This window comes from Telmatherina bonti (assembly GCF_933228915.1).
Source record: "Telmatherina bonti genome assembly, chromosome: 24".
Taxonomy (NCBI): Eukaryota; Metazoa; Chordata; class Actinopteri; order Atheriniformes; family Telmatherinidae; genus Telmatherina; species Telmatherina bonti.
The window spans coordinates 22,417,950-22,433,459 of NC_136633.1; the positions used below are offsets into that span (position 1 = coordinate 22,417,950).

Below are 15,510 nucleotides of genomic sequence, written 5' to 3' on the forward strand. Positions count from 1 at the left end.
CAGCTCGCCAGTCCATCACAGGGCGCAACTAGTTAATAAATACAAATTTTATTGGAGAGAGGAGTCAATGTGCTGATGTCCATTAAGGTTGTTTAACTAGTTCAAGGCTGTAGTTGCCAAATACATTAAGAGAAATAAGTCCTGCCCACAGACCGTATATGAAAGATGGACTGAGCCTTCGGCAGTTAAAAGTGAAGCCTATGCGGAAGTGCATAAAACTGCAGTTCCCCCTTCATCCGTGTTGGGAATTTCAGTTGTTATAATATTTTCAGTTCATATTATGATAATCTTTTATTATTCTTAAATTGATGTTCTTCATTAATCTTCATGTGCAAGTTAAAAGTTTTCCTCTGTGTGCTGTTTGGATAAACAGGACATTCCAGTGACGTGCAAGGTCAGAGTGATCTGACCAAACTTGATAAATATTTGGTTCCTATCAGGATGGTATCATCAAGACGAGCACACATATGCATTGTCCTATCAGGCACATACACATTGGACTTTTGAACCAAGCAAACACCCACACACACATTAAATTGTATCAACTTGTATGAATGTCACGTGGTATCTTTCAATAAATGGCATGGGGTTTTTTTTTAAGCTCAGGCTTCTGAGATGAGCCTCCTTGCAAGTTAAACAAGATCGTCTCATCTGGCTTCCTTCTTATTTAATGATAATTATGTTAAGATGTTAAAGGTTAAACTTAATCCGCTAGGGGCTCCAAAACAGAGCAAATCCCCATAGACTCCCATGATAAAAAGACCAACTTCACAGCAGAAATAAACATGTTTACAGCCTGGTTCAAAAATACATTTTCGGTTTATAGGTCAGGTTTACCTTCATGACAACTGTGGGGGGAGGGCATTTTTTTCTAACTCGCCTGTTTAAAAGTAATTTAATCTTGAAGTTTGGCATATATAGGGGCGTGTCCTTTTGATTGACAGGTACCAATCTCCTGTTTCAAGTCAAAAGAATATTGAACAACCATGGTTTGTAGCTGGTTAACAACATGACTTAGCTTTAGCCTGCTTACCTCCGTTAGCTGGTTAGCTCCTGCTATCTCGGTTACCTCTTAGCTACAGGAAGCTCGGAGTTCGCTCGATGTCAATCATCCACCATGACGCTCACAGCCCCCCTCTCAGCTCCACCTCTTTGCCCATATTTGTATTTTCCAGGCGAGATGACATGTATGCCCCTGCCAAGATGGCAATGGTAGGAACCGCCCACTGAGCTTCAACTCAGCTCTTCAGAAACCTTTTGATGACGTCACGGAGGCTTCGTCGATCTCTTTATATACAGTCTATGGTCCTGCCATATGCTCAGATATGCTCAACATGTCCCATCCAATATATTTGCTGGAAAAAAATCTAAATCCAACTTTAAGACCTCTTAAGTTAAATTTTAGCTTTTGTCTTTGTATAATGAGGAGCAAAGTATTTTGCACCAGATTAATGCATTTTTGTCTATAATGTTTCCATTTTTCTCCTGGGGGTGTATGCTTCCAGACCCCTCTAGCTAAATTTGTTCCCCCACCTACATCACTGATGCTGTCCTATTGGATCAAGCCTTGTCTACATAATGGCAGATAATTTCATTTGGTCTTTTTTTTTTTTTTTTTTTTTTTTTTTTTTTTTTTTAATAAACACTTCTCATAGATAGGTTCCTCTTTGTCATAAGCTCAAACTGACCAGATTTAGGTTTTTGCTCACATACATCAACTTTTTCAGTTATGCATCATATACTTAATAACTCTTGGCCACCCACACATTTCCCGTGGTCATCCTATGGCCGCCCATAAAAAAATTTCTGTGGGTATCCCTAAATGCTGCCCCACTCAAACGCTGATGTGGGTTTTTAGTGGTGGGACTTAACAAGACCAAGACTAGGAACACTTTGGCCCTGAACAGAACCCTGCCATCAATGATGACTATTAAAATGGCGAGCGTCGAGGCCTGCTTCAAGTGAGCACAGAAACCATCAAGGCCTCAGAAGATAACAAGCCAGAACAACAAAGCATACACAGAACGAAAATCATTACTGTTGTTAAATTCACCTTGTTTTTTCTGAGCGATACTTTCTTTGTTTAGCTGATTTTTTTCCTTTTTTATTCTGAAGTGACTGTTGTTACTTCGTTTATTTCACATTGAAGACAATATACCGTAGTGGTTTCAGATCTGGTTTCTGGTCTTACCTGCTGGATGGGTCCACGTGGATCTGGCCGTCCAGGTGCAGCATCTGGGTCTGCATGTTCTGGATGATCCTTTCGATCTCCCAGAACTGCTGCCTCACTCGAAAGAGTGAGGCAGCGACTCTGTGAGGCTGACAACTCTGCCCTGCATCTCACACAATCAGGGAAAACCAAAGCTCAGTCTGGTTCTGCTGACTGGACCCAAGACCACCAGAACCATCAGAACCAGGTTGCCCGGGACTCTGATCTGCTGTGGTTCTTGGTTTCCTCCAGGAGTTTCTTCTGATCCAGGATCAGCTGCTCCTTCTGGACCAGCTGGCACTCCAGCTCTGCTGCTCTGTGATTGGCTGCTTCCAGTTTTTGTCTCAGCTGGACGTTGCTGTCCTTCAGTGTCTGGAAGTCCTCCCGCTGCACTGCAGCATGGCCTCTTTCTGCATGACACAACTCGTGCAGTCAGCCTCTGTGGATCCCAGGGTTGTGTTCTGATGCCGGTGCAGGTTCTCAAAGTCCAGATGCAGGGATCTCCCCCCTCAGAGACCTGCCGATTTCTCTCAACAGGGCCAGGTTCTGGCCCAGGAGAAAGATCTCCTGCTGGACCTGCTTGCTGTTGCACAGCTGGAACACAAAACCAAGATCTGAGGATAGACCAGACCATCCAGAACAACTAACAGACCCCCTGCTGATCCAGACAGACCGGACTGTCCAACTCAGTAGTTTATAGAGAACATACAGAACCGTAGGACTGGTCCTCAATGTTGGGGAAGCCGATTTTTGCTCCCGGCAACCTGGTATGACTGGTTTCACTTAAACTTTTGAGTAGCATATTTAATAATTAAAATAAATAATTGAGCCAGTATCCCCCAATAAATGACACTTGAAGGCTAATCGTGTCCCTTTTTAAGATGGGCTTTTGTTATCATTAATTATGATATAAACAAATCTGGCAAATCTTACGGAGGACAGGACAGAGAAGACAGAACAGACGAGGACGCTTCTATAAAAATGCCTTTTTTTATGCATTGTTTTGCAGAGATTCCTCTATGAACCTGTGAGTTCAGCCCCCAATGTCCCCAGATCCAGGAAATGCCACTGAGTTTATCCATGAGAGGAAAAGTAAGATGATATGTGTTTGTGGGTTGTTTTGTTTTAAAATATGTTTTTAAAATATTTTTTACCTCAAAAATCCCACTTTAAAAAAGACCCAGCTCTCCAACAGTTACAGATCATGTATGTAGGATGATTACAGCTGGAAAATGAGGATTTCCTAGAACAAAAAGTTCAGAATATAAACCCTGCGTCAGCTTCAATTATAGCACTTCTCCAACTGATTTGATTGAACAGGTTTATCAGAACATGTCTCCCTGTCTGCCACTAGATGAAGCTCTAACAGAGGAAATTAAATGACTTCCTCCGCCTGTGCAGCAAAAATTTACCCATTTTTAACATGCAGCTCTTGGTTTAGGTTTTAATTAGTTTTAAAAAGATCATTATTAGTTGATTGAGTCTAAAATATAAAATCATCTAGTCCAAATTCTGCACCTGCAGTCGCTTTGTGAATAATTGGACTTTAGTTTGTAGACGTCATTGACAAGAAGATTCACCCACGCTGCGTGTTTTGTTTTAAAAAAAAATACAACCTCCAGAAGGCTCTTTATGAAATGAAATGAAATAAAAAATACTTTATTAATCCCCAAAGGGAAATTCAATATTGTAGTATATAATAATAATTAACTTGAGGAGGTCTTGTTCCGGAGGCTGATGGTTGCTGGCAGGAATGATCTTCTGTATCTTTCAGTCTTGCATCAGATCTGAAGAAGCCTCTCACTGAACACACTTTGTTGTTTCATCACTGTGTTGTTGAGAGGGTGTGAAGAATCCTCCATCATCTTCATCAGCTTGTGCAGCATTCTTCTTTGGACAATCAGCTCCAGCGGCTCCAGAGTTACTCCAAGCACAGAACCAGCTTTCATGATCAGTTTGTTGATTCTCTTCAAGTCTCTGGTTCTGATGCTACTACCCCAGCAGATGCTGCAAAGCTGATTGTACTCTCCACAACAGACTTATAGAAGATATGCAACATCTTGGTGCAGACGTTAAAAGATCTCAACTTCCTTAAGAAGTACAGTCTGCTCTGACCTTTCTTATAGATGTAGTCAGTGTTGCATTTCCAGTCCAGTTTGTTGTCCAGCTGAACTCCAAGATACTTGTATGTCACCGCATCATATAACAAACTGACTGACCAGTTCTCTGTACTCTGTTTCTTGTCCATCCCTAATACAATATACAATTGCAGATCCCTTGTGGTGCACCAGTGCTGCTGACCTCCATCTCAGACACACGACCTTTCAGTCTCACAAACTGTGGTCTGTTTGTGAGGTAGTCATAGATCCAGTTGTGGAGGTATCCACCTGGAATTTATGGAGCTTCTCACATAACAAAGCATTACTACATTATGTTACTCCAAATGTGGTACAGAAAAGGTTTTAAATAAACATAGCTGTGTCCAAGTGTTCCCATTATTCCCCAGGGCTACTCAATTAGATATTCAGGTGGGCCAGATTTTCAAAAAAAAAAAAATATCAGAGCCAGTCAGTAAAGTAAGGTAAAATAAATCAGTCAAAATGAATAAATACATTTTTTTTAAAAGAAAAAGTTACATTTACATTTTGAAAAGTAAGTAGTTTATTAATTTTTCAATTTTAAATTCAGTCCCACATGACAAGGGCAAATGCACAAAATAAAATTATGAAAATTCCAGTCAGAGCCTATTTTTCTCTTAACTTCTAACATTAAAAGATCATATCAAACTAAACTTCTCGATATGGTGCCTCCTCACATTATAATCTTTAAACACTGCCACACGATCATTGCATATTAAACACATCGGTTTGGCGCTCGAATGTATAAACAATAAATTATAAACAAATTCTTATCAGTCCAGGCGGGATTTAATCTGCGGTTTTTGTTGTCAATTTCGCGTTCTGGAACAGAGAGCGACATGCTTGCTAGCGCTACTCTTACAAATTCAAAACACAACAAAACGCGTTGGGGTTAATGTTGCTAGGCAACCAAGTGATGCATTCATGGTGTACACAACTGTAGAATTGTAGGCTACTTGATCAGCATAGGAATGACTGAAGGGTCTTGATTAATATCTTTATTCTTTACATAAGCTGGGCCACACAGAAGTTGGTTCTGGGCCGCATGTGGCCCGCAGGCTGCCATTTGAAGAGGCCTGATTTACTTTCAGGGCTGAACTAGTGAACTCGATCTGTTGGCGATCACGTAACTACCGACCGTCACCACGGCAACTGCCACGCGTCGTTCCAATCTAATCTAAACTTGTGTGAAAATATTTTATTTTCTTATATTTTCTTTTATTCATTCTTTGTTGCATATTTATTTAAAAAAAATAAGTATAGAAAATAAATGCTCTATAGTTTTGTTTTTTTTTACCTACTTTGACGTTTGTGTCATTTGCATCCATTTTGAGCTCCTGCCCGCAATGCATTGTGGTTTATTGACCCGTCTAGTGACCTTAGAGGCTCACTACTTGTCAAGATGCATTGTGTGTAATTTTAAGTGCACTACTTCTTTTCTCTCTGAACATTCATCCAGCCATATAAACTGGCGTGACCACTATGGTGTGGACATCCACTGCAGAGTGCACATGCTGCCTGCTTCAACACACACCTGATTCAGATTATCTTCAAGGCTTGGAAGGACTTGAGGAGATCAATTTCATTATAATCAGGTGTGTTGGAGGAGAAAAAACATTTAAATACCTGCTTTACTAGCAATGCTTGTAGTGGTAAAACAACATTAAATGCAGCATTTAGATGTTTGGAAGTGACTCATTTGGTGCGCCTGAACACTAGAGCGGCTTGATGAGAGTCCTTTATGTTCCTGTGGCTAAATGTAAACCCAAGGCTGAAAATTAAACAAGCCACAACATAAAACATTTATAATTTAATGCTTCGTCATCAACAACGTTGTGATTAAGCTTGATTTTAAAAGTATGGCTTGAACTGGTTTGTTCAGTTCACTAAAAAACTTTTCTTCCTCAGTCCGATTGATATGATAAAATAACTGGTCTATTCTAGACATTGAGGAGTTTTCCACCAACACCTGTTTTCCTCGCTAGACCTGCCTGGTGGCTCTGGCCCCACCCATCTTCTTTCTGCTTTCTCTCACCTGAGACACATCATTTCCTCCTGTGGATCCAGACTGCTCACAACCTTCTTCTCCTCTGCGTCCTTCCTTTCCTCTTTTCCAGTGTCTTCTTTCTGTTGTTTTTGACACCATGAGTGCAAAGCTGTGGACAGAGGAGCAGTTCAACTGCCCCGTGTGTCTGGATCTCCCAAACGATCCAGTCACCATCCCCTGTGGACACAGCTACTGCATGGGCTGCATCAAGGACTTCTGGAGCAAGGATGACCCCAAAGGGATCTACAGCTGTCCCCAGTGTCGCCAGACCTTCTGCCCCAAGCCTTCCCTGTCCAGGAACACCATGCTGGCTGAAGCTGTGGAGCAGCTTCGCAAAGGGGCCCTTAAATCTGAGGTGCGGGATTCAATCCGGAGTGCTCGTGGGGCCAGTTCCTCATCCAGGTCCAAGGCCAAGGTGTCCACCTCTGCTGTGCTGTGCGACATGTGCAAAGGAGAGCAGCGAGCTGCTGTTAAGAGCTGTCTAGTGTGCATGAGCTCCTTCTGTGAAGGGCATTTGAAGCCACACCAGACCAAGAAGTCTCTGAAGAAGCACGAGCTCATCCCACCGACGGGGAATCTGGCAGAGAAGATCTGCACCCAGCACAAGTACCTGCAGGAGTTCTTCTGTCGCCAGTGCAAGATGTTTGTCTGCTGGTTGTGCACCAGTAGCCACCATAAGGAACACGAGTGTGTGTCCACCAAGGCGGAGAGGCTGGAGAGACAGGTAGGAAAAGGATAGATGATGGCCATGGTCAAACCAACAGGTCGCATCCAGTCTGGCCTTCAGGGAGAATCTAAATATAACAAAATCCATCCATCAACTTTTACACGCCTTTTGTAAACATACTTATTAACTGTAATTTATTAACAAAAGTTCTTGTGATTACTCATTTGTTCAGATCAGCTTGCTTTTTATGTTTAAATCTAAAACTTTTTAACTTTCTGACGTCACAGATGTGATTTCAGTTTGCATGAGGGGAATCGGGTCAGGTGGCCTGTATCACTAAACTCATGTGGAAATGTACACATATGTACATTTAAAATAACATTGAGATTCTGATCTGATCATGATGTGAAATACTGGATGTTTTGCTTCCAGGTACATAGGATGGAATGATCTGTGTGAGCTCTAAGCTGGAATCCAGGTGTAGATGAGTAAATATGTGAATGAATAACATGTTAAATATATTATTTAACTATAAAATATAATATATATATATATATATATATATATATATATATATATAATAATTAAGTAAAAGTATGAAATATAAATGTGAAATAAGCCATATTTTCATGTGAAGTTAAAAAAAAAGTCACATTTTTAAAGATGTATGTATTTATACATATGTATAAAAATAAAGTTAAATAAATATATATATATATATATATATATATATATATATATATATACACACACACACACACACACACACACGTATATAAGATTTACAGTATAGATTTGTAATCATTTTATAAACAAAAAATTTAGGAAAAAAAGTAAAAAAATTTATTTCAAATAATAGAAAATATAAAATCTTTTAAGTAACTTCAAATAAAAATTCAATAACTTTTCATGTTCAGATAAAATAATAGTTTATTTTACATTTATATTCTATACATTTATTACATCCTATTGTGTTTTAGGGTTGTAATGTAGATTTTTATTCATTTAATTTTATAAATAAGATACAAAATATGCATTAATTTTTTTACATTCCCCTCCTGATTCACTGCAGATCAGACTGCATGTTGCCTCAACTCAGATGAATTCCACCCTCCTATAACACCATACCTGCAGCGTTTCCAGCCTTTGTCGTGTCTAAATGTCGGTTTAAGGTGCCGTCTTCGCTCCTTTTGTGACTAAATCCATGCTGAAGACATTCCTAACCACATTCCTGTTTGTTCACACCACGCCTCCCTGCTGTGCTTCCTCCTGCTCACCTCGTCTTTCCTGTCCGTCTGCAGAAGGTGCTGTCGGAAATCCAAACAGAGAATCAACAGAGGCTGAAAGACCGAGAACAGGAGCTGAAAGACCTGAAGAGGACGATGGAAGTGGTGAAGGTTGGTCCTCTGCAGCAGTTCTGCTAAATCTAAGACAAAAGTCACCATGACTGAGACCAGATCTTCTGCTCCTTGTCTCTGCCTGCATAGCGTTCTTCAGACCGGGTGCACGATGGCGGGGAAAATGCGCTGGAGGAGCTGCTGCGCTCTGTGGAGCGTCTGCAGGAGTTGCTGGAGGAGGTGCTGGATCAGGCCAGCCTGGAGAAGATGGGCCAGGCACAGGAAGTTGCAGATAACCTGGAGGCCGAGATCAAGGAGCGAAAGAGGAGGGACACTGAGATGAGGGACTTGGCGAGCTGTGAAGACCACATCTACTACCTGCAGGTGAGTTTGGATGAATTAGATGGACGGTGGAGGTGCATCCTGACATTAACCACCATACTTCCCTTCAGACCTGCGAGTCCATGTCCAGTCCTCTTGAGATAGGAGACCTGCCGTCTGTGCATGTCAACCCCGATGCTTCTTTTGAGCCTGTTCATGACGTCATCGTGGCTCTAAAGGAGCGTGTGGAAGAGATGTGCAACCAGGAGCTCAGCAAAATCACCAAACAAGGTCTTCACAAGGCTCCTCTCTGACGCTTCTTCAGCTTTTCCTGCCATGAAATCATCTTTCTTGAAATCATCATGCTTTTGTTTCTTTCTGCAGTTAATAACACCACACTCTTCACTTTGGGAACCTGTAAGTTCACAATCCAGCTTTTATTTCTCTTTTCCCATCGTCATAACTACACTCATCACTGTCCTCAAGCGTTGCAGCTAATAGTAACTCTGATCCTCTCCAGCCAACCGGAGCGGACAGAAAGGAGGCATTTTAAAATGTGAGTTTTCTGCTGGACTCTACATGTATCTTAGTGTGATACTTTCATTAATCATGAAGGAAATATTTCCCTTTCTTTCCAGTGTTTTCTGGCTTGGGCGCCCGCAACCCAAACAGTCGATCGCCAGGTCTGTTCCATATCTTCTTGCCTTCATTTTACATAAAAAGACCATTTATTTACAGAAAATGTGCTGCACATTATCTTCCACAGCCTCTCCAGCCAGCATCTCAGTCGGACTGCGGAGTACAGACAGACAGGGTAAATCTGACTTAAATTTATGCATTATGTGGGACAATAATCTGACATTGTGTAGGTAATTAAATGTATTTCTGTGTGTGTTCAGGTACAGGTCTGAGAGGTCATGATGTGAGGAGCAGAGACTCACCACGAGGTACGATTAGAGGTTTTTTGTTAAAAAAAATACATTTGCTGCCTGCAGCATTGATGATGTATAAATGTCAAGTTTTTAACTGGTGCATCTTCCTTGTTGCAGACAGAGGGAACACAAGCTCACCCAGACCAGGAAATAGAAGGAGAAGGGAAGAAAGAGAGGCTTGTAAGTAGGCTGTTATTTAAAAGCCAAGACTTCTGGGTGTAGTACTTTTTAAAAGTACTACACCCGGCAAAATGTACATGCAGAATATTTTCTCACCATAATCCAACTGCATCACGTAAAATCCAAAAGTCGGCTTCCAGTTAATAAAATGTATGAAAATAGATTCCACTGCTTTACTGGGGACCTTCACCTCATGAGATCAAGTCTGAAAACCTGTAATACTCTTAGAATACAGACAGAAACACGATTCACATTTATGTAGATAAAATTAAAACGTTAATTCTCTTTACATCTGGACAGATATATTTTACAGAGCATGTGGATGAATAAAAGCTCTTACTGATTTGTGAACCTTCATTCTATCTGTGACTTGAAATAATGGTTATTTTATAGATTTTTTTAAAAACTTTACTAGCCCAGCCAGCTTTACTACCTTTACTAATCCTGCAGTACTAGTAGAGCTAGCAGTACTAGTGCTACTAGTACTGCTAGCTCCAGTAGCCTGGCCAGCTCCAATAGTTCTACTAATCCTGCTAGCTTTACTAGCACTGCTAGCTCTTCTAGCCCGACTAGCTCTACTAGCACTACTAGCTCCGTAGCTCTACGTCTAGTAATGCTAGCTCTACTAGCTTTACCAATCCTGCTAGCTCTCTAGCTCTACTAGCACAACTAGCTCCAGGAGCGCAGTCAGCTCTATTAGCTTTACTAATCCGTCTAGCTCTTTAGCCCAACTAGTACTGCTACCTCCAGTAGCCCAGCCAGCTCTACTAGTTCTACTAATCCTGCTAGCTTGCTAGCTTTACTAGCACTGCTAGCTCTTCTAGCCCTACTAGCTCGACTAGTCCTTCTAGCCCTACAAGATCTACTAGCACTGCTAGCTCCAGTCTCCCAGCCAATCCCTACTAGCTTTACTAATCATATTAGCTTGCTAACTCTACAAGCAGTACTAGCCCTGCTAGCTCTGTAGCTCTACTAGCACTGCTAGCTGCAGTAGCCCAGCCAGATCTACTAGCACTACCAGCTCAGACATCAAATGAATATTCTCAACTTTCCACTCCGGGGTATGTCAAAATAAAATAAAACAAAGCAAAGCAACAGACCCAGAATTCAGTTTGGCACCATGTACATTTAAATCTGGCCTCAGTGTTTAACATTTAAACCTAAAGTCATTGCATTTCCATTTCTGATTTGCATCTTACATTTCTTTAAAGCACCAAGGGAGACCAACCCTAGACCCAGCCCCAGCCCCACTCCAAGCCGTAGACAGTCTCCGTCCCTATGGAGCAGGTCCTGTCAGGGTCAACCTGCTTCCAATGCAGCCCCGACCCCAGCCCCAACCCCAACCCCAGCCCCAGCCGCAGCACCAGTCCCAATCCCCTCCTCTTTCCCTTCCCCTGCCACCCCAACCCCTGCTGCTACACCAACATCAACTGGAGGTAATCGCTCACATTATTGCCATTTCCTGCCACCAAGTAGCAAAGTGAGAAAACTCTTTTTCCACATCTCTCTTTTCTCTTCCTCTATTGATTAGCTTTCAGTCGGATGGCCTCTATCAGCAGTCTGTTCCGCTCCCATCGTCGTGGCGCCAGCCAGGCATGCCCAGCTAACAACGCACAACCTGCAGGAGGAAATCCATGTAAGATTTTAATTATCATATCCCTTCTTCCTCAGCCATGCCTTTGCTATTTGTGCAAAGTTTGGTCACGCAAAATAGACTGTGTATAAAAAGATGGATGGACACTCCATAACATTACCCGTAGATTTCTGAAGAACTGAACTGAGGGTCAGTGGGTGGCTCCCACCGCTGTCATTTTGGCCATATGGCCAAAGATTAGAGCTGAGAGGGGGCTCTGAGTGTGGCGGTGGATGATTAACATCTATCAAACTCAGAGCTGCCTGTAGCTAAGAGCTAACAGGAGCTAACTGGCTAACAGAGGTAGGCAGGCTAAATTTAAGTCAGTTATTAGCTGGCCAAAAACTGCGTTTATGCTACCCTTTACCCCAAGGGTGTCCAAAGTCCGTCCTCAAGTACCACTATCCTGCAGGTTTTAATGTATCCCTGTTACAAGGCTTCCATTAAATGGATCCAATAGCCAATGAAGTTTTGCACAATGATTCATTCATTTGCAACATGTGTTTTGAAGCAGGGATACATGGAAAACCCGCAGGATTGTGGCCCTCGGGACTGGAGTTGGACATCCCTGCTCTACCCTCTTGCCGCAGGATATTGGATACCTCTCAATTATGCAAAATTTTAATATTAAATAACATTTAATTGGATGAGTTACAAAAACGTTCACGATTCACAAAGTAAACCTGACCTATTAAATCTAAAAAAAAATTTTTTTGTTGCAGGCTATAAACATGTTTATTTCTGTTGTGAAGTTGGTATTTTTAAGTCTATGAGAATTGACTCCCTTTTGAAACCCAGAGTGGGTAAGGAGGGAACTGTGGTTTTTGGCACTTCCATGTAGGTTTTACTTTTAACCACTGGAGTTTGCCACTTGGGATGGACACAGAGAATTTTAGCCATCTTGTCTTTGTTAATGGTTAGGGAAAGAAATGGGGTTAGTTCTTGAATGGGCGTGCAAAATGTAAAACAATGTGTTTTGTATTTATAAGACTAACTAATTAATCCGTAGCTGTTGATTTGATTTGTACCTGTACTTGTTAAACTTGAAAACTAGAAACGCAAGTTAGAAAACATATAACCCTATCCTTGCCCCATAATCTTCTGCCCATCTTCGCTCTTCAAGGAGCCATACTTGGATGCTGCTTTTGCACCAAAGATTGGTGATTTTTCACCTCATGAGGTGAAACAACGCTTAACCAGTCTCATTTTCTGTTCTCTTCAATGTGTTGCATCCCGGAACATACAAAATAAGTTAGTTTGACCAAAGTACATAAAGCTGATGAGATCAGGACATTTTCTCTGGGGTTGTAATTTTTTTTATTTTTTTTATTGTATATTCACCAGGGGCAATGGCTGCTCTGCATGAAACACCAACAGAGGGTAAGATGGATGCACCTCTATCTCAATAACTTTATTTGGAAAACAGAATGATTCTTGAAACAACATTTTTCCTATAGCTTGTGTTCCAAACTACATGAAATAAGATGTTTTGCCTTACTAATTAACACTTTCATTATCAGTCTGAAGTAAGCGATAAAGTTCTTACAGATTAATCAAGCAAAGCTAAAATTGTTATGGCTATCTTTAGCTGTGGAGCTAATGTTGACGTTAGCTTACAGCGATGTAATGCTGCTGCAGAATCAACAGATATACCAGGTGATTGGGATCGGTGTAACCCACACGATCCACACAGATAAAACCATTTTCATCTTAAAGTTTTTCATAAGACATAATTACTTACACAGAAGAAATGAGTTTAAGTCCAGGCTGCATTTCCTGATAAAAGCGCCAACGCTACCACAGAAATACACCAAAAACACAGAAGACATGGAGAATGATCATACACATGAGATGCAAATACATAAGAACAATAGTGGAAAAGTTTTTATCCCATTATTATTTTTCATTAGTTTTAATTAAAATAAGAGATATTTCTAAAGTTTTGACAAAGCAAAACTGCAGTGTTTCATGCATAAATCCTAATTCTTATAAAATCTCGTCCCACAAGACTCCACTTTGAGGTGGCCAGAGATAGAAAAATTCTACGTTTTAGAGCTGATATTTCGGTTGCAACTACTGCAGTTTCGGCTGTCATAAGATGAAAGAAATCATCCAGAAGCCATCTTGAAATGGTTTAAAATGAACTGAACTGGTCACGTGACCCACCAATCTCATATCTAGTGACGTCTAAATACGAGAAAAAATGTTTCCATTACACTTTTAGGAGATACTTTTATATTGACACATCTAAAAAAATCATCTTATGACAGCATAAAAACGTTTTTCAAAATATAGTTTTTTTCCATTACTTTTTTTTTCATTACAATATTTAAGTTTTGTGTAAATGATGAATGGAAACGTAGCTATTTATGCTTTACAGAAGGAATCCCCAGTCTTGGTCCTCAGGGGCCAGTGTCCTTCATATTGTAAAAGTTTCCCTGCTGCAATATTCCAGATTACAGTTTTTCAGAGCTTGATGTCAAGCTCTGCACCAATCTAGTAATTATCCATTGATTTGAATCAGATATGCTGCAGCAGGGAAACTTGTGAACCTACCGGCTCCCTGTATGAATATGCAAAGACATATCCACTTTGTCCATCTTTGTACGTCCTCTACGTCCTATTTCAGTCCAAATTCAGAACTTGCTGATGTGTAACCCAAATGTGGCAAACTGAGCAGTACCACCACAAACCATGGGGGCAGTGTCTACTGCAGGTTTACTGTATCGTTAATGAAACTGCTGTCAGAACTCCGAACTGCTAACCATGCAAATGTAAAGGAAGTGACATTGTTTTATGTTCCTCTTAACACATATAAATGGAGTATGCATGTGGCATTTTTTCATTTTGGAACCTGGTTTTTAGCCTTTTCAGACTTTTTAACTGATAAAGAACTTTATATACACTTAAACATGGTCCTTTGTGGACATGAAGCAACACTTAAGGGGGTTTCGAACTTGTGAAGTCACCTCAACAGGAGAAGGATGTAGGGATTGCTCTTTATCTATGTCGTAGGATGGAGCTCTAATCAAGAGTCCCTGTCACTTGAACACTAGATCATATCTTCCTGTAATTTGTCTAACGGTGATTTTTCATTGTTCAGTTAACCCTGGTCTGTTCTTGGACTCGCCCATCCCAGATAGCATGAACCATGCTCCTGCTTTTCCTGCACGTGAGTCAATGTAGATGAATTTATCTCCATTCTGAGAGGAAGCAAAGATGATGTGCTTAATCGCTTGAATGATTTTCTAGTGAGAGAGATAAACATCGACAGCATTCAGGCACCAGAACCGAGGACCAGGGATGAGTTCCTGCAGTGTGAGTTACAGAGATTAATTGTTTTTTTTTCCCATTTTCTTGAACATTAAAATAAAATTGACTTTGGAATTTGTCTTTTAGACTCTGTGAGTTTCACCCTTGACCCCAACACAGCCCACAAACGGCTGGTTCTTTCTGAGGGCGACACTAAAGCCACCCTGCAGGGGGCAGCGCAGCCTTACCCTGACACCCCCCAGCGTTTTGATGGCTGGACCCAGGTGATGTGCCAGAGCCCGTTGTACGGCCAGCGCTGCTACTGGGAGGTGGAGTGGCGAGGGCGAGGCTCCTCTTTGGGCGTAGCGTACGGGGCGCTTAACAGGAAAGGCTCGGATGCCAGGTCAGGGCTCGGCTACAACGCCCAGTCGTGGACCCTAGAGCTGTCTGACACTTACTGCTTGGCCATGCACGACAACGAGAAGAAAGACATCCCAGTCACCTACTCCCCCCGCCTGGGCGTGTACCTGGACCTGTCCATGGGAACGCTGGCGTTCTACAGCGTGGCAGACAACATGACGCACCTTCACACCTTCCGCGCTAATTTCACCCAGCCGCTTTACGCTGCCTTCGGGGTCGGGAGTGGAGTCGGGGTTGGTCTCGACTTTGCCCTCGGTCAGTTCAGCTCAAGCTCAGACAGCATCAAGATCTGTCCCTTGTAAGGGTGCAGACCCATCATCAAAACAACCGATTATAAATATTCCTGCTAATCAAATATACTTGGAAATGTCAGA

At 41.5% G+C, this 15,510-nt stretch overlaps 1 protein-coding gene across 1 annotated transcript; it reads left to right on the top strand.

The window, feature by feature from the left end:
* Window positions 1-6,491: 6,491 nt before the first annotated feature.
* On the top strand, window positions 6,492-15,438 carry trim25l (tripartite motif containing 25, like; the record flags this gene model as incomplete). Its single annotated transcript, XM_079264132.1, has 16 exons — window positions 6,492-7,118; window positions 8,363-8,458; window positions 8,549-8,782; window positions 8,851-9,010; window positions 9,104-9,136; window positions 9,240-9,275; window positions 9,358-9,402; window positions 9,486-9,533; window positions 9,619-9,666; window positions 9,769-9,831; window positions 11,043-11,267; window positions 11,363-11,467; window positions 12,809-12,844; window positions 14,568-14,636; window positions 14,717-14,782; window positions 14,864-15,438. The coding sequence occupies 16 exons, from the start codon at window positions 6,492-6,494 to the stop codon at window positions 15,436-15,438; spliced, it is 2,466 nt and encodes an 821-aa protein (XP_079120258.1).
* Window positions 15,439-15,510: the final 72 nt, after the last annotated feature.